The sequence below is a fragment of the Lissotriton vulgaris genome, chromosome 12 (assembly GCF_964263255.1).
Source record: "Lissotriton vulgaris chromosome 12, aLisVul1.2, whole genome shotgun sequence".
Classification (NCBI taxonomy): Eukaryota; Metazoa; Chordata; class Amphibia; order Caudata; family Salamandridae; genus Lissotriton; species Lissotriton vulgaris.
In genome coordinates this window covers 290,878,647-290,905,397 of record NC_141700.1, presented here as the reverse complement: position 1 = coordinate 290,905,397, position 26,751 = coordinate 290,878,647, and the positions used below count along the sequence as shown (strand labels likewise).

General features: G+C 46.8%; 1 protein-coding gene across 2 annotated transcripts in view; it reads left to right on the top strand.

The window, feature by feature from the left end:
• Window positions 1–26,751, top strand: part of IGSF9 (immunoglobulin superfamily member 9) — a 517,703-nt gene that overhangs the window by 318,060 nt on the left and 172,892 nt on the right. For both annotated transcript variants that reach the window (XM_086945078.1, XM_086945079.1), the window contains exons 8-10: window positions 1,767–1,912; window positions 10,070–10,212; window positions 25,130–25,270. In XM_086945078.1, the coding sequence (XP_086801204.1) occupies window positions 1,767–1,912; window positions 10,070–10,212; window positions 25,130–25,270 (430 nt within the window). The remainder of the gene's footprint in view (window positions 1–1,766; window positions 1,913–10,069; window positions 10,213–25,129; window positions 25,271–26,751) is intronic.

The following is a 26,751-nucleotide window of genomic DNA, read 5'->3' as shown; positions in this document are numbered from 1 at the left end:
CCAATATTACCTCACTTATATGGTGATTATATATGGTGATTGTGAAAGCTTTTAGTTATTTCAACAAATTGTCAAGACTCCCGGGCCCATTTCTTCTGAATAGTTTCTGTCTCTGGCCGCATCGATACAGTAGTATATTTAAAAACATAACCCAAACAATAATGTAATATGATGTAAAATATATGTTTATTATTAGTGTTACATTATATATGTGTATATATAAACATACATACACAGATATATGTGTATCTTTATGTAGGTATATATTTGTATATAGTATTCAATATATTTTAAATGTATTTAATGTATATTACATCAATGTTATATGTTAAAATATATGGTAATTTCAACTATTTATTAAAAAACAATGTTTTTGTATACTTTATAAAATATTAGTGTGAAACTATTTTTTTCGATATTTTTGTACTTACCATTATAAGATAGGGACACAATATTTTAGTTTCACTATATTGTTGTTTTAAATATTGTGTCAGTGATCCGTAGATACACATGCTGTGCATACTCCTGCCTTCTCTTGTTGAACTCAGACATTTGCAAGTAGCTTTTCTTTGAAGAAGTGTTTTCGATCGACAAGGAATAGTGACTCCACTTATTGCTGGTAATGTGCATGGGCATCGGCTCCATTGTTATTTTGTTTTTTCCCTGCTGTTGGGTTCATACGAGTCCCTTCCAGCTCTGGTTCAATGCCATGTAGTGTTCTCGCCGGGCCAGCTCAGATCAGTTCCTTGTCGATAGAAGCTACAGTTGCACTTACTTGTCGGCTCGACCCGTCACGTATCCTCTTTGACTATGTACTGAAGTCGGATATTTTATATTAATCTTAGGTGCCTTATACATTGTTTGGAAAGCTTCTGCATGTTCATTGAATGGGTCTTCATCATTAATTGTTAACAATATGCTTTTCTTGAGGATTACTTGTTGGTCTCAATCAAAACAATCCTTTATCACGGTCGCTAATTCTCGTGTACCGTGGCTGCTACAGTACTGTTATTTTTCCTGCATATTCTGTGCCTATCGTATGTGCGAGAAAGCATGCTTGCTTGCGCCCTGTGTTGTAAATGTTCAACATGTTTGGGAAGAAAGCTTTCCCGGCTCCTGCTCATGATGAATCTGTGATGGGTGTTTGTGAAGTGTGGTAAAACGCGTTTACATAACAAAAGCCAAACAATTCGTTTTTTCCATTACTCATTTTATGAAATAACATTGATGCACTTCTAAACTTGCTCCCTTGGAAAACTATTTTTCCACCCAGGTAAGAGATAGAATATCTTTGAAAAGATTCCAGCCATGGAATAGGAGACTGCCATTGATGCATTTTCTAAGGTAGTCTCATCAAGGCATGTTTGTGCATGTCATTAGATGTGAATGAGTGCATTGTGAGACGAAACCTGGATGGCTTTGGAAGTCCTTATCCTCTGTTGGGTTTGCAGGTGATATTTGAGAGCCCACAATTAATGTTTGCCTCTTTTACCCAATTGCAGGGCCAGAATGTGAGAAGCATGAATGAAACACAATTCACACATTTCTTTTATGAAAAATTTGTATAAATGTCTGACAAAATCCAGTTGTTTCACTACCTTATTAGTTAGATTTTGCAGGGGTTAAAGTGGTACAGTATTTTTGAATTCATTTTGTATACCATATAATGCTTTAACAGATGACCGTTGGGGTTGAAGCAAAGAAGGACTGTGGCACTGGTGGTTCCAATGAATATAGAAAAAACTGCTTTTTTCACTCTCTTACAGTCACCTGCAATCCAGAGTTCGCATTCTCGTTGATGGAAGTCTTCTTCTTCAGCAAGTTATCCCTGAGGACACAGGAAAATACACTTGTGTCCCAAGCAATGGAATTCTCCAACCTCCTTCTTCATCAGCCTACCTCACTGTGCTGCGTAAGACTGTCTACAATGTCTGCTTTGGAAAGGGGTCTTAGATGTTTAAAGGTTTAGACTAGCGGTTATGGCACTGGATTAGGAAGATTGAAATGTAGTACTGAATAGCAAGATGTCACATCTCTCTGGGCTTCATTATACAGTTATTTATTGACTATGCATTGAAGTGAGGGTTTCACAACAAACATACTGAAAGAAATCCCTTTTATTCCAAGACAATTTACTCACTTTCCTTTCAAATCAAATTCTTGCTTTCCTTGGAACAGTTGCTCTGCAGCTTAACTTGGCTGTAATTGAAATACATCCATATACTGAACTTCCTTGATAAAGTGCTCCCAGTATGGAAAGCTATGTATGGGTATACATCTGCGTGCACATGAACTGTCTACTCCACAATGTGGATGCATTGCTTACTCTTTTATGGAACCTAAGCACATATATTGCATTGATCTGTCAATCATGATGAATAAGGCCCAATGACGTTTGGTCACTTTGGCTCTCAGGCTCTCATCCCTCATGCTTAGTCAACTATTCCAGTTCTTATCATATTGCTCTGACTTTCAAGCTGTCTTCTTCATGGTTTCCATTGATCCTATAGGTCTTCCCCATCTCTTCTTCCAGTCCAGCTGCACATCTTCCTCTCCTTCTCATATCTATTGGACACTCATCTCTTCTGTACCATGTTTGTTGTTGTCCTTCTATGGTTCCCACCCATCAAAATTCTTTCTCTTCCCTGTTACCCTTTCCTAATCGGTCTCTCCTTTTGTTGTTTTCTAGTTTCTCGTAACCACCTTCCTCTGAAAGGTGTAATTGCTCTTGGGTGCCTTCTTTGTTAGCTTTTCATCACTCAGTTTTCTCCCTATCCACTGGATTTCATCTTTAATTGTGTTCTCTTTATCAGTTTTGTCTCCTTTTAGGGTTTTCTTCTCTGTTGTTGTTCTGCTCATAGTTTTAGTCTGGTGTGTTGTTCTTATCATTTTCTTTTCTTCTATTTCACATTTGCTTGTTATTCACTTGCTCCTTTTCTATTGGACCCTTACATTTATCCACTATTCCCGATTTTCATTAATGAAGTTCTGCAAATCTGGTGACCATCACATATTGTTTTTCCCTTGAGTTCTTGTTTCTTCTTTTCATTCTAGTCAGTCCCTATCCCTCACTATTTGTTTGCACCTGTATTTACCCTACCCACTTTTCCATTACATCCTAGTCCTACTTTTCGTGTTCTGATTGTTTGTGAATCTTTTGGTCCTCTGAATCCTCTTTCTGTTGGTTTTGCTTGTACTGAAAACACTATAACTAATGTTCTCCTCTTCTAGTTCAAATAATACATTTTCTCATTATCCTCTGATTTCAGTTTTTCTGTGTTCACCTGTTTCACATTCTTCTTCTTAACCTGTCCTCTCTTTGCCTCAGTGGTTCTATTTCTGCCCCTGACTCAGCCACTCGTTTTTTTTTGTCAAAGGTGTTTTTATTGGCTTTTTTAGAACAAAAAACATGCGACAGTCCCACACAGTGGGCAGATATGGAATCAAAGAAGTACAAAGCCCACAACCCCAGAGCGGCACCGTGAGTCCAGGCCTAAGCAGGTCTTGAGCGAAGGGGAAGCAATGGTAGCTCAGCACAGGCCTTCCCCAATAGGATAAGTAACAGAGTTCATGCCACGTGTAGGGGCGGGGAACGTTGTTAAGCAATGAGTCAATGGGGCAAGGTCCATCTTACCCCCTACGGTAGCAATATCGCCGCTACATCTAAGTGACAGTACGCCACAGGAACAAGAACCAGAATCCCCCCCCCTACACCCTACCACCCCCCACCTCCCCAGTGGTGGTAGCAAAGTCTTGCAGGCTAGGTCTGGCCTGGAAAAAGCAACAATCACAGCTGAAATAGGTGGAGAGCTCGCATACTGGTTCTCTCCATACTCAACAGCCCCCACAACCTCGCATGCCAAAGGTAGATCGCAGGTGCTTCCTTCTTCTTCCAAGCCGCAGCCAGGGTGGTTTTGGCCGCCCCCACACAAAGCCACAATATCTTCTTATCAGCCTTGGTTTGGTGTTCAAGATCCGGGTCCCGAAGGCCCAGCAAGATGTGGACCATCGAGTCCGAGACCAGGTAACCCAGCATTTCTTTAATGTGTGATAGAATCTCTTCCCAATATGGACGAATGATGGGGCAGTCCCACCAAATGTGGCGAAAGTCCCCCAACAGACCACAACCCCTCCAACACCTATCTGAAGAGCCAGGGAAAATCTGCCGCAGCTTGGCTGGATATGTGTACCAGTCCATCATTGTTTTGAGATGTGCCTCTCGAAGTTCCACTGAATGGTTGTGCTTCGCTATATCGGACCACAGGTGGGACCACTCCGCCTCAGAGATATCCAGGTCGAGCAGCCCCTCCCACAGGGACATGTAGCGAGGTCTAGGGGATATGACTGTAGACAGGAGGAGACTATAGATAAAAGAAATGACCCCCGCGTAGCAGAGGTCCTAGATAGGAAGGCCTCCAATGGCGTTAGTGGCCTGGTGGCTGCGTCTCTCACCGGAGAGGACAACGCCCAATGAAGGAGCTGGGCATGGGGTGGTATCGCTCGGTTTGTTGTACTCAATAGTCCCGCATACAGTTAACAAAAGAGAGAGGTGCAAAGCCGTGGAATAAGTGTGTGAGTGCTAGGCAACCCCCCTCCCTCCAGTTATCAAAGGGACCCTCAAGCGCCACCGGCGGGAAGGCAGGGTTAAAATGTATAGGTGTAAAGGGAGAAGGGAAAGTTGTCCACCGCTCATCACCAGAGATCGAATCTTGACTTTCAGGGTATGCTAGTGGGGGTACTAATGTAGGCGTTCTTGGGTCTATCGCCTTTGGGCTTCCACACTAAGTCCCATATCGTCCTCCCAGCTATACTTCTGTCCATGTGTAACCAATGTTTTTCCGACGCAGGCTGGGTCCATTCCACCAACACTCGGAGTTGTGCCACCGCCTTATAGTATAAGTGCATGTCGGGTAGGCCTACCCCCCCCCCCCCCCACCCCCCCCACCCTCCTCGGACGGCGTAGAGTGGCATAGGAGAACCGAGCCCGACCTCCCTGCCAGATGAAGCGAAGCATCAGCGTTTTAATGCGCTGAAAGAAATCCCCGTCAAGAGCAATGGGCAAAGCCTGAAAGAGGTACAGGAGCTTAGGGAGAAGGGACATTTTGATCGCGTGAATCCGCCCTAACCAGGATATGAACATCGGCTTCCACCGAGCCAAGGTTCTCTGAATTTCCGTAAGTAGTGGGGGAAATTGGCAGCGTAGAGCTTCCCAATCGTGGGGGTCACATGAATCCCCAGGTATTGTATAGAGGAGAGGGTCCAAGGCAAAGACGTGAGCGTTCGGAGGCGAACTACGTCCGCCGGAGGAAGTGTGAGGTTGAGGACAAAGGATTTCTCATAATTGATCTTAAATCCTGCTACTCCTTCGAAGCGCGTTAAGGCCTCTTGAACGTGAGGGAGAGAGTGAGCGGGGTCCGAGAGGGAGAGCAGTACATCATCCGTGAATAAGGTGATCTTATGCGACTCTCCAGTGAAGGGAAGACCTCGAATATCCGGGTTCTCCCTCACCGCTAAAGCTAGCGGTTCTATGCTCAGAGCGAAAAGCAAGGGGGAGAGGGGGCAGCCCTGCCGAGTGCCCCGGGAGTGCAGAAAGAATGCCGACAGATGCCCGTTAACTGCTACTCTAGATCGGGGAGAGCTGAAGTTGGCCCTAAGCATCATTAAGAATTTGGCCAAGAAGCCGAATGCTGTTAAGGTCTGGAACAGGAATCCCCAGTCTACCCTGTCAAATGCCTTCTCGGCGTCAAGGCCCACTAGAACAGCTGGGATCTTAAACTTATTGGCTTTCTCGATCAAATGCACTACTCTCCTGGTATTGTCATGGGTCTGGCGCCCCTTAATGAAACCGGACTGGTCCGGATGGATAAGTGCTGGCATTAAATCATTGAGCCTGCCAGCAAGGATGGGCGAGTATAGTTTAGCATCCAGGTTAAATAGGGCAATTGGCCTGTACGAGGAACACTTAGACGGGTCCTTCCCGGGCTTGGGAATGACTGAAATTATCGCCTCCGCCATGTAGTCCGAAGTCACACCCTCCTCCGCCATGCTATTAAATAATTGTACCAGAAAGCCGCCGAGTTCAGAGGCGAATGTTTTATAAAAAATTGCTGTAAACCCATCCGCTCTCGGGGCCTTATGAGGTTTCAGGGCCCTGATGGCAGCTAGAACCTCTTGCCTAGTGGAGGGAGCAGTAAGCAGGTTGTTCCATTCCGCTGACACCTCTGGCAGCGGGAGTGCTTTCAAGTACTCCCTCTGCGCCCTGACGTCCAGGGCATCTCCGGCGTATAGCGCCTCGTAGAAGTTGCCAAAGTGACCAGCCTTGGCGCCATCATGGTGTGTTAGGGCCCCCGTCGCGTCCTGTATACCCCCAATATATTCCAGATGTTTCCCTACCTTATTCCCCTGAGAGTAAGAGAGGTGCCGTAGTTTCAGCAGCGTGTATTCCGCTCTGTTATTATAGTGGGCCCTGAGTTTGCCCCTGACCGCCGTTAGTTGCAGCGTGGACCGCCTGGAGGGGGTCTGCTTGTGACCTAGTTCAAGCTCAGAGAGCTCCTCCTCCAGCTTCTCCCGCTCTTTCCTCCTCAGCTTGTTAAGGGCAGCGTTTAACGCCAGACAGTTGCCGCGTATAGATGCCTTGAAGGCGTCCCATGTGTTAAAAATCGATGTGTCACCTGTATCGTTAAGATCAAAGAATTCACTAATATCCTTCCATAACGCAACACAGGAGGGTTTATCCAGGATCAGGGAGGCTGGAAAATATCATTTGCGGTGGGTGGTATCGACTGCTTCCCAGTGGAGGCAGATAGCAAGCAGACTATGATCTGAGACCGACAGAGGAAAGATCTTGGCCTCACGTAGGTCCCCCCGAAGAGACTGGATAAGGAAGAAATGGTCCAGGCAAGAGTAAGAGCGGTGGACATGGGAGAAAAAGGTATAGTCCCTGGATTGCGGGTAGAGAGAGCGCCACCCATCTACAAGGCACATATCTACAATCATCTGCTGTGTCTCGGTGGAAAACAGGCCGGTGTCGGATCTCTGGGGATGAGTACTGTCCAAGTCCCTTTGCCAAACCAGGTTAAAATCCCCCAATCAGTGGCCCCTCAACGAAGTCCAGAACTGTCCTCAACAGCCCCTGTATGAACCCATTCTGTCCCACATTGGGGGCGTATAAGACCAAAAACGTGCATAGCCTGCCACGCAGTACGCCCTTGACCATAAGCCAGCGGCCCTCCTTATCGCAATGGACTCCCATAGGTTGGAAATGCAAGGCCGAGCGGAACATGAGGGCCACTCCCGTGCGCTTTGTGGGGGCTGAGGACCTATAAATAAGGGGAAATTGCTTGTGCTTAAGGCGGGATTCTTCCGGCCTAGCCAAGTGGGTCTCTTGGAGGCCAACTACGTCCAACTGGTGGTCGAGTATATATTTCCAGATCTTCTGGCGCTTTTGGGGGGAGTTCAGCCCTTTTACATTCCACGTCCCCAAAGTGAGTGGCATCATAGATGGGGTGACAGACCATGCTCTATAAGAGGGTTCTCTTGGGGCTCCCAACCCTTCGTAACACAACCGTGACCCATCACACTCTCCCCCACCCCACCAGTATGGTCACTCCAGGACAGCACAGTCACCTGAACAACTCTCGCCCTTTCGACCCCCTCACTTAGCTTCTCCGAGTCTCCACACATGAGATATCCCAGCTGTAAAGGAACGTTCGCAAACACACCCCAGCTACCACCACTGCCCCCCTCCCCCTCCCTCCCCCCCACCCCAACATTCCCCTCCTTCCCTCCCCCAACACCCAAAGAACTCGGGCCCCCAACCTCTTCCAAGGACTGATGCGGAGCACCCCCAAAAACATTCCCCGTAGAACCCCTCGGTAGCCCTACCCGATGGACGCGATCCATTTGGATGGGCGGCAAGTCCTCTTCCTGTAAAATGTGTCTAAAGAGCACCTCCACGTATTCCCGCAGGTCCGCACCGTCGCCTTTCCACGGGACCACTCGTATCCTGATATTATTCCGGTAGGACCGGTTTTCTAAGTCTTCCGTGTGGGCTTGCAGGTCCAGGTTCTGCTCCGATAGGCGAATCACATCCTGTTGAAGCTGGTGGATACTCTCCGCTGTCTTCAAATCGTGCTCCTCCAGCGTTGCGACTCGTTCCCCCACACCATCCACGTCGTCGCAGCACCTCTCTGAGATCAGACGCCAGCTGTGAGCGGAGCTCAGCAATGTCCTCTTTAATGGCAGAGAAAAGCTCAACCATAAAAGCCTTGGTAGCAGGGGCCTCCGCGTTGTCTTTCCGGCTTGTCCTTTCTGACCCTGTTCGCTGCCATGGGTAGATGCGGGCCTGTACCAACGAGTTCACGATATCTCAGGGAACACCCAAGGGTCTTTCCGCACCCTCCACCACCACAGGGAGCAACACTTGGCCCACAAGTGGCCCGCCACAGAGACCCACGCTGTTCACGAATATGAGTTACTGTGATGGCGCCTACTTCCGCGCTCCGGGAGGCGCTAGCTTAGCCACCGTTCGTTCCTCACTCTCAATGGCCACTGCTGAAGTCTGTGCCGGACGCCCGACCAAGCCAGGCCGCCGCTGATGAAGGTGCTCCAGTCCGCCCCCGGGAAGTCTTCTCCTCACCGGTACCAGCCTCCGAGGCTCCAGCTGCCAGCCACGTGTGCTGGGCCGCGGTGCTTTCTTCTCCTCTGCCTACGCAGCCAGTAGGCGCTCCGGGGGCATCCGCTCAGCAGGCTCGTGGCTACAGATCGCTAAGGCTTCCCCAGGGCACCGCCTCTCCAAGCCCAGTTAGTTGTCGGCGCTGGTTGTGTCTATGCCCCCATGCCGCGTTGGGCCATACAGGGAGGCCCCTGTAAAGACTTGCTACCCCGCTGCTGCAGAAGGTCCCAGATGAGTGCCGGCCGCAATCCACGTGAGCTTATGGTCGTGGCGGCGAACTCTTCATCACTCACTTGCCAGCGCGAGGTACTGCAGGGGCCGTCACTTCGGGCCGTTCGATTTCGCGCCTGTAGTCTCGCGGCCTCCTCGGGGCCGGAAAGGCCTCAGCCCGCAGGGTCCCCCCCGCGAGGTCCGATCCCCGTCACAGCAGTGCTTCGATGGGGGAGCTCATGGCCTCCAGGTCTCCTGCCGCAACGCCTCACCGAGTGCCGCGTCTCGCTTCTGCCGCTCCGTTACCCCGGCAGTCGCTCGCCGAGGCCCAGACCTCTGGCGGCCAGTCCGCCGCTGCAGGCCGCACGTTACCGCTACACCCTCAGGCAGGCTGCATCCACCGGCAATGGGCTCCGTTCGCAGCTCGGCCGGCAGCACGACCCAGCGCCACAAGCAGAAGCGCAGATGAGCCACTGAAAGGGCTAAATACAAAGCTGAAATACGGCTGGAGCCTAAGGGACCTGAAAACGCGTCCTACTCCGCCGTCATCTTGGCCACGCCCCCAGCCACTCGTTTTTAACATAGTTAATTGGTTTCTGTCTTTCTTTCACCTCATTCCACCTTTTCTGTCCACATAAGGATTCTGTTTCTGCTCTTGCTCCAGTCTCTCATTGTTGAATTTCATGTGTGTCTCTTATATCTCATATATTTCTTCTAATTCGTCTATGGGTTTGGACCCTGGTTCTGTCCCTTTGACTTTGTTATTCGTTAGTCAACTGCTCACCTTTCCTGGTTACAGTCCCGCTTGATTCTTCTTGTCCTTGTGGCTTCCCCCATTCCTTCCCATCTCTTTTGGTTACTTGCGTTCATAAGTGTCATCCTGTGGTTTTAACCCTTATGCCATTCCTGATCACTTATGGATGTTGTTATACTATAATTTGTTTTTCTCATTATCCTCTTCAGTTGTTAGCCCACAGCACACTTAATCCTACAATTTCCATCCTTCTTGATAATAGTTCTGCTCTGCTTGAATCTCCCCACTATTCACTTTCTTTAATTAACATTTATTAGAATGCTAATCATTTGCATGTTCCCTTAGTGTTTCATCTAGTTCACCACCAGCCATCCACATGTATAATTAATATAAACCTCACCTTTCCTTTCTATTTGTACCCATATTCACAGACCCTGCCAAAGTGACAAATATGCCACTGGACACTTATTTGCCAATTGGGATGTTAGGGGTGATAAAGTGCCCAGTGAGGGCGAATCCTCCTCTTCTGTTTGTCAACTGGACCAAAGATGGACACCCACTGAAGTTGAACAAGGTCAGTAGCATTAAGGGATCTAGCTTGTGTCTGTAAGGTATCTCAGCTCAATCAGTACTAGACATCCTTCCTACTCTCTTCCTTCTTTGTTTTATGAAAGCTGTCTTTATGTTTATTCTCTATGTCATAACGTTTCTTTTCCAACCTTCACCTCTAGTGTTTGTTCTTTTTGCTAGGAATTTTTTAGGCTGTGATCTGGTATAGATTCACATGTTTTGCATGTTTTGGTTTGCAGTTCTTAGATATGGAATAAGTTTAAAGGTTTGTAAAACTGGTTAGTTAGTAAGTTATCCTTTTTAGTAACATTTCCTTCCTCGTCTTGAAGTATGTCATTTTAATTGTTGAGCTCACTTGTACAGTTTAGTTTGCAGTGTGCTAGCTCACTTAGATATTAGCGATACAGACTGATTTGCATATGGCCATGTCTGAACTGGGGTGGTGTGGAGTGCAAAAAAAACGATGGATTTAGGCCCAGATCTCTGTACTGGGGTGAATGTATGACATTGTTCTGCATTCTGTCCATCAACTGTGGTTTTTGCATTTGTCACCCCGAGTGGGATGGGTATGCTCAGACGTGAGTCCCATGCTCTCCATACCACTGGATTCTAGCAAGCCGGGCTGAAGACGGCTGGAATGCCAGAAACCGGTCCTCGGAAGCTTGTTTCCGGTCCAGGGAAGGCATAGCTTGGCAGTTCGGGCTGGACTGTTCCCATGTGGCACAGGATCAGACTGATTTGCATATGGCCATGTCTGAACTGGGGAGGTGTGGAGTGCAAAAAAACGATGGATTTAGGCCCAGATCTCTGTACTGGGGTGAATGTATGACATTGTTCTGCATTCTGTCCATCAACTGTGGTTTTTGCATTTGTCACCCCGAGTGGGATGGGTATGCTCAGACGTGAGTTCCATGCTCTCCACACCACTGGATTCAAGCAAGCCAGGCGGAAGACAGCTGGAATGCCAGAAACCGGTCCTCGGAAGCTTGTTTCCGGTCCAGGGAAGGCATGGCTTGGCAGTTCGGGCTGGACTGTTCCCATGAGGCACAGGGTCAGAATGATTTGCATATGGCCATGTCTTAACTGGGGTGGTGTGGAGTGAAAAAAAACGATGGATTTAGGCCCAGATCTCTGTTCTGGGGTGAATGTATGACATTGTTCTGCATTCTGTCCATCAACTGTGGTTTTTACATTTGTCACTTAGATATTAGGCAGACCATTTTGCAAGGTGATGAATAACTACTAAAAAGAATCATCAAGCAGTTGAAGAGTTACTGACCATAATTCTGCAATGGAAATATACATTTTTTCAGGATTTTCCTAGAAGGGTAGTTTGTCTATGTTTGATTAAATTTGTAGCGCCATAGGAGTTAATATGGCAGAAGAACCTGTAGAAAATGATCTTCCCCCAGTAAGAGCCTTTTTCTCTCTTGATCTCTTTAGAAACAAATCCCTCTTCCTTAAATGTTTTAAGAGTTACACACTGCAGTTTAAAGTTTTTCGAATGTGCATTTGTAAGCTAATGCATGGGGCAAATGTGTGAAATCCTTTATTCTGGCCAAAAGGTGAATTGTCTGTACAAGTGGCCCAAATAAACCCTCTTGCGAGATGAAGCCATGAGAAGAGTACAGCCACCAACCTGTAGAGGTAGGTTATGGAAGTAGAAAATAACAGCAAAGAATATTAAGTGGAAGTAACCAGACTTTACCACTGTGGTCAATCAGTCAATCAATCATGGGTCTGTTAAGCACGACTACTTACCCGTAAGGGTCTCAGGGCGCTGGGGGTGTGCAGGTTCCATTCCATCAAGGAGGGGGTCTGTTGAAGAGCCATGTTTTGAGGTTTCTTGCGAAGATGGGGAGCGATGTGGTCTGTCTGAGGTGGAGTGGAAGGCCGTTCCAGGTTCTGGCCACCAGGAAGGAGAAGGAGCGGCCTCCCGATCTGGTCTTTCTGGTGCAGGGGATCATGGCGTAGGAGAGCTGGGCTGATCGTAGGGTCCTTTGAGGTGCGTGGAATTTGAGTCGGCTGTTCAGGTATGCTGGTCCAGTGTCGTGGAGGGCCTTGTGTGCGTGGGTAAGCATCTTGAAGCTGACTCTAGCCTCAATGGGGAGCCAGTGGAGTCTGTACATATGCTAGGAGATGTGGCAGTGTCTTGGCAGGTTGAGGACCAGTCTTGTGGCTGCTTTCTGGATGTTCTGTAGCTTGCAGGTGAGGTTTTTGTTTATTCCGGCATAGAGTGCGTTGCCGTAGTCGAGTCTGCTGGTGACCAAGGTGTGAGTGACAGTCTTTCTGTGTTCGAGGGGGATCCATTTGAAGGTCTTATGCAGGAGGCAGAGGGTGTGGAAGCAGGATGAGGAGACAGAGTTGATCTGGCGGTCCATTTTGAGTTCGGAGTCCAAGATGATTCCCAGGTTCCGTGCGTGGTCCGTGGAGGTGGGCGGGCTTCCGAGGGCGGGGGACCATCAGGTGTCATTATAGGCATTGGGGTTCGGGCCCATGATGAGTACTTCTGTTTTTTGGTGTTTAGTTTTAGTGGATCAATAACAGGAGTAAGGCCCGTTAACCCAGAAGAGACCGGGCACAATTTATAGCAAAAAACAATGTCTCAACTGGACAATAGTTAAAAACAAAACAATTCAAAACAGTGATGTAAATCACAATTGGGGAGGGGGAAAAAGGAGAGGGAGACCACAACGTAATGGAAGGGTGAAGTGAAATAAACTATAATTTCATAAGTAGGTAAGAAGCACTACAGTACATAAATACATAATGACCATAACACACAAGGTAAGCACTGGGAGTGTAAGTGAGAGAGAGTAGGACGGCACAGTGATACAAGGGTGTGGAGAACAGCGTGAATGGCGAGAAAAATACGGTTAAAGTGGTCAAAATTGCAAGTTTAGATTGACCACAACAGCGCCTGCGTTCTTGCCTGGGTAGTCGACTGCGTTTCAACCTGAATGATTGCAGGTCATCATCAGGACAATGGTCATCCAGTTTAGGGTAGTGCTCTGAGGGAAAAGAAAGGAAGAATAGATAAATAATTGAGTGGTCCAAGGAAGAGGGGACGGGATAGGAGAAGTATAGCAGTTGAGTTATGTAGAAATTAACTAACAAAGAGCGGAATGATCCAGAATTGTTCAAGTTCAGTGGGGCAACAAGCGAATATGTAGATGCTGTAGAATAAGTGGACAGAGTAAGGAAGCATGCAGTGTATCTGTTTGAACATGGGTATGGGGAAAAAAACGCAATTAGCAGGCATATATATAATTAATATATAATTACCAGAATGGGTCCTGGAGGGTAAGAGCAGTGTGTAAGGCGCGTTCAAAAGCCGTGTGAATCAAGGCAAACCGCAACCGGTAATAGGGCAATGTGCTGAATCTGAAAGGGAAATGGCAGGAGGAAGGAGTCAAAGCAGCGCGGGGCACCATGCTTTGAAAGTGAACAATTTACAAAAGGGGGTGGTGATGAACAGAGTGTCTGAATTGAGCAGACCACTCTTACCCAGTCCAAAGATCAGGGCTTGATCCATCACCGTTATTTATCTCACTGCCCCATCCCAGCTCAGAATCTGGCTATATGCAAATCAGTCTGTCCCTGGCCCAGTGCATCATGGGAACAGGGCAGACTAAACTACCAAGCCAATTCTTTACCAGAAAGGAGACAAGCTACCGGGGACCGGTTTCTGGCATTTCAGCCTCTTCGGCCCGGCTTGCTTGAATCCTGATGGAGCAGTGAGAAAGGGACTCATGTCTGAGTATACCCTGCCACACCTATAGTGGCCAAAATCGATTTACAAAAGGGGGTGGTGATGAACAGAGTGTCTGAATTGAGCAGACCACTCTTACCCAGTCCAAAGATCAGGGCTTGATCCATCACCGTTATTTATCTCACTGCCCCATCCCAGCTCAGAATCTGGCTATATGCAAATCAGTCTGTCCCTGGCCCAGTGCATCATGGGAACAGGGCAGACTAAACTACCAAGCCAATTCTTTACCAGAAAGGAGACAAGCTACCGGGGACCGGTTTCTGGCATTTCAGCCTCTTCGGCCCGGCTTGCTTGAATCCTGATGGAGCAGTGAGAAAGGGACTCATGTCTGAGTATACCCTGCCACACCTATAGTGGCCAAAATCGATTTACAAAAGGGGGTGGTGATGAACAGAGTGTCTGAATTGAGCAGACCACTCTTACCCAGTCCAAAGATCAGGGCTTGATCCATCACCGTTATTTATCTCACTGCCCCATCCCAGCTCAGAATCTGGCTATATGCAAATCAGTCTGTCCCTGGCCCAGTGCATCATGGGAACAGGGCAGACTAAACTACCAAGCCAATTCTTTACCAGAAAGGAGACAAGCTACCGGGGACCGGTTTCTGGCATTTCAGCCTCTTCGGCCCGGCTTGCTTGAATCCTGATGGAGCAGTGAGAAAGGGACTCATGTCTGAGTATACCCTGCCACACCTATAGTGGCCAAAATCGATTTACAAAAGGGGGTGGTGATGAACAGAGTGTCTGAATTGAGCAGACCACTCTTACCCAGTCCAAAGATCAGGGCTTGATCCATCACCGTTATTTATCTCACTGCCCCATCCCAGCTCAGAATCTGGCTATATGCAAATCAGTCTGTCCCTGGCCCAGTGCATCATGGGAACAGGGCAGACTAAACTACCAAGCCAATTCTTTACCAGAAAGGAGACAAGCTACCGGGGACCGGTTTCTGGCATTTCAGCCTCTTCGGCCCGGCTTGCTTGAATCCTGATGGAGCAGTGAGAAAGGGACTCATGTCTGAGTATACCCTGCCACACCTATAGTGGCCAAAATCGATTTACAAAAGGGGGTGGTGATGAACAGAGTGTCTGAATTGAGCAGACCACTCTTACCCAGTCCAAAGATCAGGGCTTGATCCATCACCGTTATTTATCTCACTGCCCCATCCCAGCTCAGAATCTGGCTATATGCAAATCAGTCTGTCCCTGGCCCAGTGCATCATGGGAACAGGGCAGACTAAACTACCAAGCCAATTCTTTACCAGAAAGGAGACAAGCTACCGGGGACCGGTTTCTGGCATTTCAGCCTCTTCGGCCCGGCTTGCTTGAATCCTGATGGAGCAGTGAGAAAGGGACTCATGTCTGAGTATACCCTGCCACACCTATAGTGGCCAAAATCGATTTACAAAAGGGGGTGGTGATGAACAGAGTGTCTGAATTGAGCAGACCACTCTTACCCAGTCCAAAGATCAGGGCTTGATCCATCACCGTTATTTATCTCACTGCCCCATCCCAGCTCAGAATCTGGCTATATGCAAATCAGTCTGTCCCTGGCCCAGTGCATCATGGGAACAGGGCAGACTAAACTACCAAGCCAATTCTTTACCAGAAAGGAGACAAGCTACCGGGGACCGGTTTCTGGCATTTCAGCCTCTTCGGCCCGGCTTGCTTGAATCCTGATGGAGCAGTGAGAAAGGGACTCATGTCTGAGTATACCCTGCCACACCTATAGTGGCCAAAATCGATTTACAAAAGGGGGTGGTGATGAACAGAGTGTCTGAATTGAGCAGACCACTCTTACCCAGTCCAAAGATCAGGGCTTGATCCATCACCGTTATTTATCTCACTGCCCCATCCCAGCTCAGAATCTGGCTATATGCAAATCAGTCTGTCCCTGGCCCAGTGCATCATGGGAACAGGGCAGACTAAACTACCAAGCCAATTCTTTACCAGAAAGGAGACAAGCTACCGGGGACCGGTTTCTGGCATTTCAGCCTCTTCGGCCCGGCTTGCTTGAATCCTGATGGAGCAGTGAGAAAGGGACTCATGTCTGAGTATACCCTGCCACACCTATAGTGGCCAAAATCGATTTACAAAAGGGGGTGGTGATGAACAGAGTGTCTGAATTGAGCAGACCACTCTTACCCAGTCCAAAGATCAGGGCTTGATCCATCACCGTTATTTATCTCACTGCCCCATCCCAGCTCAGAATCTGGCTATATGCAAATCAGTCTGTCCCTGGCCCAGTGCATCATGGGAACAGGGCAGACTAAACTACCAAGCCAATTCTTTACCAGAAAGGAGACAAGCTACCGGGGACCGGTTTCTGGCATTTCAGCCTCTTCGGCCCGGCTTGCTTGAATCCTGATGGAGCAGTGAGAAAGGGACTCATGTCTGAGTATACCCTGCCACACCTATAGTGGCCAAAATCGATTTACAAAAGGGGGTGGTGATGAACAGAGTGTCTGAATTGAGCAGACCACTCTTACCCAGTCCAAAGATCAGGGCTTGATCCATCACCGTTATTTATCTCACTGCCCCATCCCAGCTCAGAATCTGGCTATATGCAAATCAGTCTGTCCCTGGCCCAGTGCATCATGGGAACAGGGCAGACTAAACTACCAAGCCAATTCTTTACCAGAAAGGAGACAAGCTACCGGGGACCGGTTTCTGGCATTTCAGCCTCTTCGGCCCGGCTTGCTTGAATCCTGATGGAGCAGTGAGAAAGGGACTCATGTCTGAGTATACCCTGCCACACCTATAGTGGCCAAAATCGATTTACAAAAGGGGGATTCAAGCAAGCCGGGCCGAAGAGGCTGAAATGCCAGAAACCGGTCCCCGGTAGCTTGTTTCCTTCCCAGTGTAAGAATTGGCTTTTGTAGTTTGGTTTGCCCTGTTCCCATCATGCACTGGGACAGGAACAGACTAATTTGCATACAGCCGGGTTCTGAAACTGGGATGGTGCAGTGAGCTAAAAAACGGTGTTGGATCTAGCCCTGATCTCTTGACTGGGTGAGAGTATTCTGTTTAATTCAGAGACTCTGTCCCTCACCACCCCTTGTTGTAAATATTGAAAGTGAACAAATCAGGGCTGGACGGCAATTCGGTAAACCAACCGCTTGCTTAGGGCCGTCAAGGCGGTGACTATGCGGTACTTACTTCAGAAGGCAGAAAGTCCGGGGGCCAGGTGTCACGATCGCCGAGCTGGATAGTAGTAGCTGTAGCGAAGGAATGAAGCCTCTGCGCTGCGAGAGGTGCTGGGACGAATTAAGCGTCCGAGAGCACAAATCCGAATGGAACGGGGTAGGGAGAAGCGGAGGGACGTCACGTGACGAGCGTCACGAGGGGAGAAAAACTAGACAGGGGAAAGGAAAGGGTAGGGAAAGGTCCCCCAGGGGGACAATGAGGTGTCATTTTAAGGAGATTGTGCGTTCAGGGTTCAAGGCTGCATGACAATTACCAATACATAAGCGAAAAAATCAGCAACCCGTAGTCATGTTTACATTTTTTTTAGAATCATGTGACTTTCCAACGATTGATGTGACTTATAATTCAACAGGTGGCAAGACCGGTATACTTGATAACCACTTCATCAATACAATATGGGGCAGGATAAGTTATGTGCATAGTGCCTATTACAGGAAACAAGCAGTCAATGCGCCAGGTGTTGCATTATGTACATGGAGCTGTCACTACAGTTAGGTTTACAATGTGAACATGCCAATACATAAATTAGTGTAATTACATATGGATGAATCGATAGTCGTAAGCAGAACAGAAAAAACACAAAAAATAATGACACAATGGAATCCAATTAGTGATGCAAAGCGGGCAAAGTAGTAAGTGGAATATAAAATTACAGGTCGGTGAAAAGGAAAATTTAAAAAGGAGGCCCTGATGGAATTACAGGGGAGTCTGTAGCTTGGAGGGTGTCTAATTATGGTTTCAGTGTAGACGGTGGGAAAAGGGGAAGAGTACAGAAAGTCCCATAGTGGGTACAATGTTCATAGGGCTGTGATAACTGTGTTCCATTCATCAAGGGTGTTGAGACCATTTTCTACGGAATTACAGTGAGCAATCCATCTGCATTCGCATTTGCTCAATAACAACTGTAGGTTGCCACCCCTGAGTGGAAGCTTGGGTTGGTCAATCACCAGCCAGGTTAAGTCACTTTTGGATTGGTTTTTTTTTTCTCTATAGTGGCTGATCAAAGGGGCTGTTTCGACGTTCCATCTGATGCAGCTTTGGTGTTGGAGAATATGTTGTTTAACCCATCTGGGTGGTTTGGCCCATGTATAAGAGATTACATGGGCATCGTATTGCGTAATGACATTAGATGTTCGGCAGTTGGTAAAGTTGTTAAGTTTGTACATATATCCTGCATAAATGAATTCCTTTGTGTTGTAGGTATAGTTGCACGCTGTACATGATTGGCATTTGTAGTGACCCAAGGTCCGTGGTAACCCCCACAATGATGTCACTGTTTGTGTTCTTATTTCTGGTGTGGGCCAGGTAATTGCATGGACCAGTTTGTCTGCTAAGTTGCTACCTCTTTTGTAGGAGAACAGGGGAGGTTCCTTAAAAGTTGCATGTGTCCACAATATTGACCTGTTTCTTTTTATGACCTTGCTGACCAGGTTACTAAAAGGGCTGAATGAAGAGACAAATGGGATACGTGAGTTAGTCCGTTTGGGTGTGGGAGAGAGTAGGACTTCCCTGTGGCAGTACCATGCCCTTTTCAATGCACAGAATACAATCCGTTTAGGGTAGCCTCTGGCGATCAATGTTTGTGAGAGGATAGCTGCTTCTTTAAAGTAATCCCTGTGCCATTTGCAGTTTCTACGGATCCGAAGAAATTGGCCGTTGGGTAAGCCATCCCTGAAGCCTCTGGGATGATAACTTGAGTACATCAGGAGAGTGTTACGCTCTGTCGGTTTGCGGTAGAGTGCAGTCCCAATGGTGCCATCCTCTGCATGCAGGGTGAGGTCGAGGAAGGGTAGGTCATTATTCCTAACATCTGATGTGAATTTGAGATGGTCTTGGCAATTGTTGAGCCAGATTATGAAAGATGCTAAGTCCTCGTGAGTACCGTGCCAGAAAAAGAGGATATCGTCGATGTATCGATGCCATAGATTGCTTTTGGTGAGAAATGGATTATGTATGGACAGAAAGAGGGTGGTTTCAAGGTGATTGACGTAGAAGATGGCAAAACTGGGGGCAAAACAAGCCCCCATAGCTACACCTTTGATTTGTAGAAAGAATGTGTCTTTGTACAGAAAATAGTTTTTAGGGATTGCAGTACGAAGTAGGTCAATGATGAAATCAGTAGGGATGCAAACTGGTCTAGGGCGTGAATCAAGAAGTTGTGAGATAACTAAGAGGGGTATAGTGCCTCGATATCTAAGCCTACCATGAGGTCATTGTTACTGTCAAAAGGGGTGTCCTCAACGATATTCATGAGATGTGTACTGTCCCTCACAAAGGTGTCCATAAGTTGAACAAATTCTTTCAGAAAATAATCGATGTACTTGCCTAGCGGTTCCAAAATTGACCCACAACCGGATACTATTGGTCTTCCAGGAGGGTTGGTTGTGTTTTTGTGAACCTTGGTTAGAACATAAATAACAGGCATGCGGGGATGTGAGTTGTTAAGAAAAGCATGTTCTTTCTTGGTGATAATGGCAGAATCTAGGGCCTGTGTCGCGATAGATTGTATTTGCTGCCGGATTTCAGAGAGAGGATCTTTTGTTAAGGGACGATAATGACAGGTATTTTCCAGCTGGCTTAGGATCTCGTTGTTATAATTATCTGTTTCCATGATCACTATACCCCCACCCTTGCCTGCGGGTTTGATAACTATGTGTGGGTTTTCACATAAATGATCTAAAGCCTGTTTCTCTTTTTGACGGATATGTTGTATGGGACAAATTCTGAATGAAAATGTAATTCCTTCACTTCGTGCAGAACTAATTTCTCAAATGGCATCATGGATGTCGGAGGGAGAAAGGTCGAGGCTGGGTGGAACTGTCTTTCATACAGGACATCGGAGTTAGGTTTGTCAGAGAAGAATTGTTTGAGGTGGATGCTTCGGAAGAAAAGGAGTAAGTCCTTTTGTAATTTGAAGAAGTTGCTGTGTTCTGTAGGGACAAAGGAAAGGCCCTTGCTGAGAATTGAGATCTCTTATGCCTACAGAGATTGAAAATCGGAATGGGCGAGACATTATATATTTCATGGTCAGTCTGTATGTTCAAGATGTTTTCAGTAACGGCAAGTGGTTCTGTGCCAGGTAGCTGATGTACCTCAGTGTCTATGGTAGGACATGTAGTGACCTCATTATTGGTTGTGAATTGGACTCCCACAACTTCTTATATGGTCGTAGGAGGGGAAACCATTGGTAGTATTTGCGACGTGTCTGTCGCTCGCCCACGTACTGGTATAGATAGTTGGGTCTTCTCTGTCCCCGGCTGCGTCCGTGGTTCCCTCCTAAAAAATGGTTGGGTAATAGGGGTTGAGGCAGTGGTCTGTTCTGTGGTCTGTCAGTGCTTGGACCTTCTCCAGGGTCTGAGTCCTCTATAGATGTATTAGAAGAGTCAGAGAAGGTGATGGGTTGATTGTTCCTGTATCTGCCCCAATTCCTGCTTCTTGATGGTTGGTAGGGTGTATTGAAGAATGTGGCAAGCAGGTAGGGATACGTAGTGTCCTTGTTGTAATTCTTGATATCTTTTTGAATTTTGGTTATCTTTTTGTTCTGCTCGAAAGTGTGCAATGTGGAAATTGTGCTGTTTACTCTGTCCAGTACGGCCTTGGCGTCAGTAATGGATGTGTCAGAGAGAATTAATTTCTCAAGTTCCGTAATCTCTTCTAGTTCCTTGCAGCTGTGTTCTAGGGCTGTATCTATGCCTAACACCATCCAGTGTCTGGAGCAGGTGGGGGCAAGGTGGCTGAAACCAGTGCAGAATGTTGGGTCTTGTGTGAAGATGGCCGGAACGTTGCATATTTGAAGACCTAGTGGTATGGTGTCAGATTTAAGGTATTCCGTTAACATGTGTGCGTGGAGGTCTGTACGGATTTCTTTTTTCTTGAGATTCTCGAGTTTCTCCAATAGAACCCTTGGGAATTCGGGGCTGCTGTGAGGGGGGTGGATGTGTGCGAAAGCAAAGAAGGACCACTCAAGATACATTGGATGTAGTCATCCCTGTACGTAGGTATCTCCCTTAAGGACATAATTGTGTGTATTAATTACACACTATATACACCTTAATGTGTAAGCTTGAGAAGAAAAACTCTCCGCTTCTTCCTCCCCGTTCCATTCAGAATTGTGCTCTCGGATGCTTAATTCGTCCCAGCACCGCTCGCAGCGCAGAGGATTCATTCCTCCGCAACAGCTACTACTATCCGGCTCGGTCATCGTGCCACCCAGACTTTCTGCTTACTGAAGTAAGTACCGCATAGTCACCGCGTCGACCACCCTAAGCGAGCGGTTGGTTTACCGAATTGCCGTCCAGCCCTGATTTGTTCACTTTCAAAGCATGTTGCCCACGCTGCTTTGACTCCTTCCTCCTGCCATTTCCTTTTCAGATTTAGCCCATTGCCCTATTACCGGTTGCAGTTTGCCTTGATTCACACAGCTTTCGCAGGCTCCTTACACACTGTTCTTACCCTCCAGGATCCGTTCTGGTAATTATATATTAATTATATATATGCCTGCTCATTGCGTTTTTTTTCCCCATACCCATGTTCAACCAGATACACTTGCTTCCATTCTCTGTCCACTTATTCTACAGCATCTACATATTCGCTTGATGCCCCGCTGAACTTGAACAATTCTGGATCATTCTGCTCTTTGTTAGGTAATTTCTACATAACTCAACTGCTATACTTCTCCTATCCTTCCTTTCTTTTCCCTCAGAGCACTACCCTAAACTGTATGACCATTGTCCTGATGATGACCTGCAATCATTCAGGTTGAAACGCCGTCGACTACCCAGCCTAGAAGTCAGGCGCTGTTGTGGTCAATCTAGTTACCTGAATATCTTGTACAAAAACACTGTACATAACTTGCAATTTTGACCACTTTATCCTTATTTGTCTCGCCGTTAACGCTGTTCTCCACACCTCTGTATCACTGCGCCACCCTAGACTCTCTCACTTACACGCCCAGTGCTTACCTTGTGTGTTATGGTCATTATGTATTTATGTACTGTAGTGCTTCTTAACTACTTATGAAATTATAGTTTATTTCACTTCACCCTACCATTACGTTGTGGTCTCCCTCTCCTTTTTTCCCCTCCCCAAATGCGATTTACATCACTGTTTTGAATTGTCTTGTGTTTAAATACTGTCCAGTTGGTGTTTAGTTTTAGGCAGCTGTGTTTTATCGATTTGGCGATGGCTTCCATGCCTTCTCGAAAGTTGTGTCTGGCGGTGTTGCGTTTGTTGGATAGGGTGAGGATGAGTTGGGTGGCGTCTGCGTATGACACAATGTTGAGTCCGTAGTTTCTGATAATGGGGGTGAGCGGCACCATGTAAACGTTGAAGACGTTGAAGTGCGTAGGGCTGAGGGAGGACCCCTGAGGGACTCCGCAGGTTGTTGGTGTAGGGTCCGAGAGAAAAGGGGGGAGTCTGATCCACTGCGTTCTGCCGGAGAGGAACGAGTGGATCCATTCGAGGGCCTTATCCTGGATCCCTGCGTCGTGAAGTCTCGTATTAGGGTGCAGTGAGAGACTGTGTTGAATGAAAATCGGGTAAATGTTCAGGGCCTGTTGTCGGTGTTCATCTACCAGCTCTCATCCCCAAGATCACCCCTTATTAAAATATCAACCTCTAGGTACTTTTGGCCCATTTCAAATTTCCTGAATCTGACAAAGCTTATGCACAAAAGCTGAGATCTACCACCAGCCACTGTTAGCCCAGAATGACAATTTGCAAAATCCAATCAGACAGGTTTCAGGCTTGGACACAGATTCTTACTCTCTTTTACACCTTTTGGTCTTTTCCTTCACTTTTGGGCTCTCCTCACTTGTAGTGTTGTTTCCCTTCCTTTGTTAATTTTAGAGCTTGATTTTTTCAATATTTATTTATGGTCCTGCATATGCACAGGCATACCAATACATATACACGGTCAGACCCCGTACAGTGACCAGATTGCACGCAGGGGCTACCGGGCCAATACTGTGGTGGTTCAGATTGTTTCCCACTGTGTCCTGGGGTCAGTCCTACTACGGCTATGCTGGCCCAGCCAAGTATGTCCCTTTATGCACTTGACTTTCACGATAACTAGCATGAGCCGTTACAGGCTTCTCAAGGAGATGCTGTCAGGGGCTTGAGTTCAGAGCTTAGCAGTCAATCAAACAGACACAATAACTTTAATGTCCCGCCTGATGCCTGTCTTTTGGAAAAAGAAGGCACTTTTTGTTCACACAGTAAACCCAATGCTATACAATTCATTTAAGAATACAGGGTGGCGGATCTGATCACAGTTCTCTTGGGGTTGCTATGTCCCTTATCCCTCTCTAAGTGCTCTCCCTCCTGGGTGATCCTAGTTAGATTTCGCCCTTACCACAACTACGGTAAAGCATGAATAGAGCACAGGCGTAGTTTGTTTTCCCACAAGCCAAGCACCCACTGTTTACTCTGGTTCTTGCCCCCAGCATGGTAGATGATCGAAAATCTAAATGTAGTAATTTGCTTGTTCAAGCTCAACAGCTCAATCCCACTGCAGGCAGAGGCTCAACGTTGTTGAGTGTAGCTTCAGCGGTGGCCGCCTTAGGAGTCTGATGTGACTCTTGGCTTCTCTTAGTGCAGCCAACGTGGATGGTCTGGTATCGTTTGTCGTCACATGGCAAGCTTCTTTGCAGACGGCAGACCACAAGCAGGTGAACTCCGAGAGACAGGCAGTCAGGCAGAATACCAGCCCTGGCCTCACAGCAGTCCTTTGAGTACTCTGAGGATCACTCCCTTCCTTGGTCATCAGGGACTTAGAACTGAAACATAGTGGAGTGTTTGGGTTCCACTTTTATACGGGAATGTGGATCTACTGTCCCAAATTCAGATCCTGTTTGGGATGATTCTCTTCCTGAGGCTGCTTTCCAGTCACAGCTTTTGTGTAAAGTGGTGCTTTACCCAGAAGGCAGCACTAAGACAGTCTCAAACCGCTGCATACACAACATGGGCACAATGAAATGAAATGTGAAGTTTCTGTACCTACCTGTCTATCATCAGCCTATGAAACACACAAGATGATGGACAGAATGTTGCACAATGGTAAAACATTCACCCCTAGTCACAGATCTGGGTTTAATCCATCATTATTTTGCTCACCAAGCCACCCCAGTTCAGACATGGTCATATGCAAATCAGTCTTGACCCTGTGCCTCATGGGAACAGTCCAGCCCGAACTGCCAAGCCATGTCTTCCCTGGACCGGAATCAAGCATCCTAGGACCGGTTTCTGGCTATCAGCCGTCATCAGCCAGGCTAGCTTGACTTCAGTGGCGTAGTGAGCAGTCTATTTCAAGTAATAACCAGAGACAAAGGGGCAAGCCTGAGCTAGACACTTCTTCACCTTGCGCAATAGAAAGTGCATTTCGCCCTTCACCCCTACAGTTTCCCAAATAGCAGTGCTTGGGAAGAACTAATAGGCATCCCTAAGCTATCAATGTCTTCATGACATTTCTAAAGGAAGTCCTGTCAACATTTTCGTCACTTTAGTATCTGGATCCCTGCCCTTCAGCCACGAATGCTCTTCTTCAAAAAGTAGACGGATTGCCGTTAGAAATGATAAAGCTGTTTACACACATCAAATGGGCAACTATCTCTGTACTTGGCATGTACGTGACTTTTTGTAGTTGGGGGTAAAGGGATTAAAAGTGATGAGCATTTGAGCCTGCACGATTTCAACACATTGTTTTTAAACTCAAGATGCTCACCCAGAAAGAAATACCAAGAAAAGGACGTGCACTTCCATGGTATAATTTTTCACTGCTAATTTCTAACCTTACTGGCAGGCAATCACCACTTCCAGTAGTATCCCTCTACCTTGGACAATACCCAGCTCTGTAATCCATATCTTTTGTATTTAGGTTCTTTCTGTTAATTAAGTTTAACTGGGCACAGTGATGGTCCCTAATATTAACTCCATGCTCTTTTTCAGTTCCCTGGCTGGTACATGCAACAAGATGGCTCCATTGCTATAGCAACGGGGAACGATGATGCTCTGGGGATGTACACGTGCACGCCTTACAACAGCTATGGCACTGCAGGAGAATCGTCACCTACAAGGGTTCTGCTGAAGGTAAGGAGAAGACTGAAGGGGACAGGGGTTTAAAGTTAGGACTAACACCTGCAAAAGGACAAGTATTCATATATCGTTTTTTTTTTACCACGAATTTCCATTTTTTACTTTTTTACTTTTTTCCCCAAATATTTTTCCCTTTATATCTTTCTGTCTTATTGTATATGAAAATCTAGATGTAGAGAAGTTAGATGTTTGAAAATTTACAGTGAGTGCATTAATATTTTAACCTTACAATTGGAAAATGTTTACTTAAATTGTGACGTATTCATGTACATATATTGATATCTGGCTGTCCCCTGCATTGTATATGACAGCACAATGTTTTTTTTCCTAAACATACTTTTATTGCCATTTAGGTTATCAGCAGTGTTACATATTCATTCTGTTGGGTTTGCTTGGCATATTACAAAAGAGTCACAAGTCATAAGTCAAAAGCTTTTGTATAGCGCGCAGATCACCAAAAAGTCTCAAGGCGCTCGGCAAAAGAAAGAGGCAGCATCCGGTAGAGGTGAGGGGAATTAGTTGGGGAAGAGCCAGGTTTTCAGGCTCTTACGAAAAGCCAAGTGGTCGGATAGAGACAGGAGATGTGGGGGCAGCTTGTTCCAGAGTTGAGGGGCAATGAAGGAAAAGGACCAACATCCGTTTCTCGAAGTCGGGAACAGAGGCTGGACTAGGAGGGATTTAGAGCTGGATCTCAAAGCTCTAGAAGGTTTGTACCAGACCAGTTTCTTCGCCAAATAAGAGGGCCCGGTGCCGTGGAGAAGTTTGTGAGTTAAACTCAGAATTTTGAAATGGCTCCTCAGGCGTACAGGCAGCCAGTGCAGCTTTTTAAGGTTGGGTAAGGTGGGAGACCTGGGAGGTAACCCTAGCACCAGTCTTGCGGCTGCATTCTGGAGTGTTTGAAGTTTGGACAACAGACACTCATTGATGGTGGCGAACATTGCATTCCCGTAATCTAAACGGCTTATAATTAATCCTTGGACCAAAGGCTTTCTGGACTCAAGCGGCGGCCATTTAAAAATTTTCCACAATTTCTGCATTATTCCATAGCATATGCCGGATACCTGGTTGACATGTGCTTTCATTGAGAGAGCGGATTCAATCAAGATTCCCAAATCCCGCACCACTTCTTTGGGTTCAGGGCAGAGTCCTAATTCTAGGGGCCACCAGTCCTGTGACCAGATTGACTTGGCCTTGCCAAATAGCATTATTTCGGTTTTACTGTTTGTTTTCACTCATCCACTCAATAATTTTAATCATACACTGTTTGAATCTGGTACAGGTTTCGAGGAAATCTAGGCTACAGGTGATGAGCACCTGAGTGTCATCCGCATAGGACACTGTAGAAAAACCATGAGATTTTATAATATTGGCCAGAGGGGTGAGATACAGGTTAAATAGCATGGGGCTTAAAATAGACCCCTGCGGAACCCCTACTATGAGGGGGATCTTATTAGAAGCAAAGGTATCAACCTTGA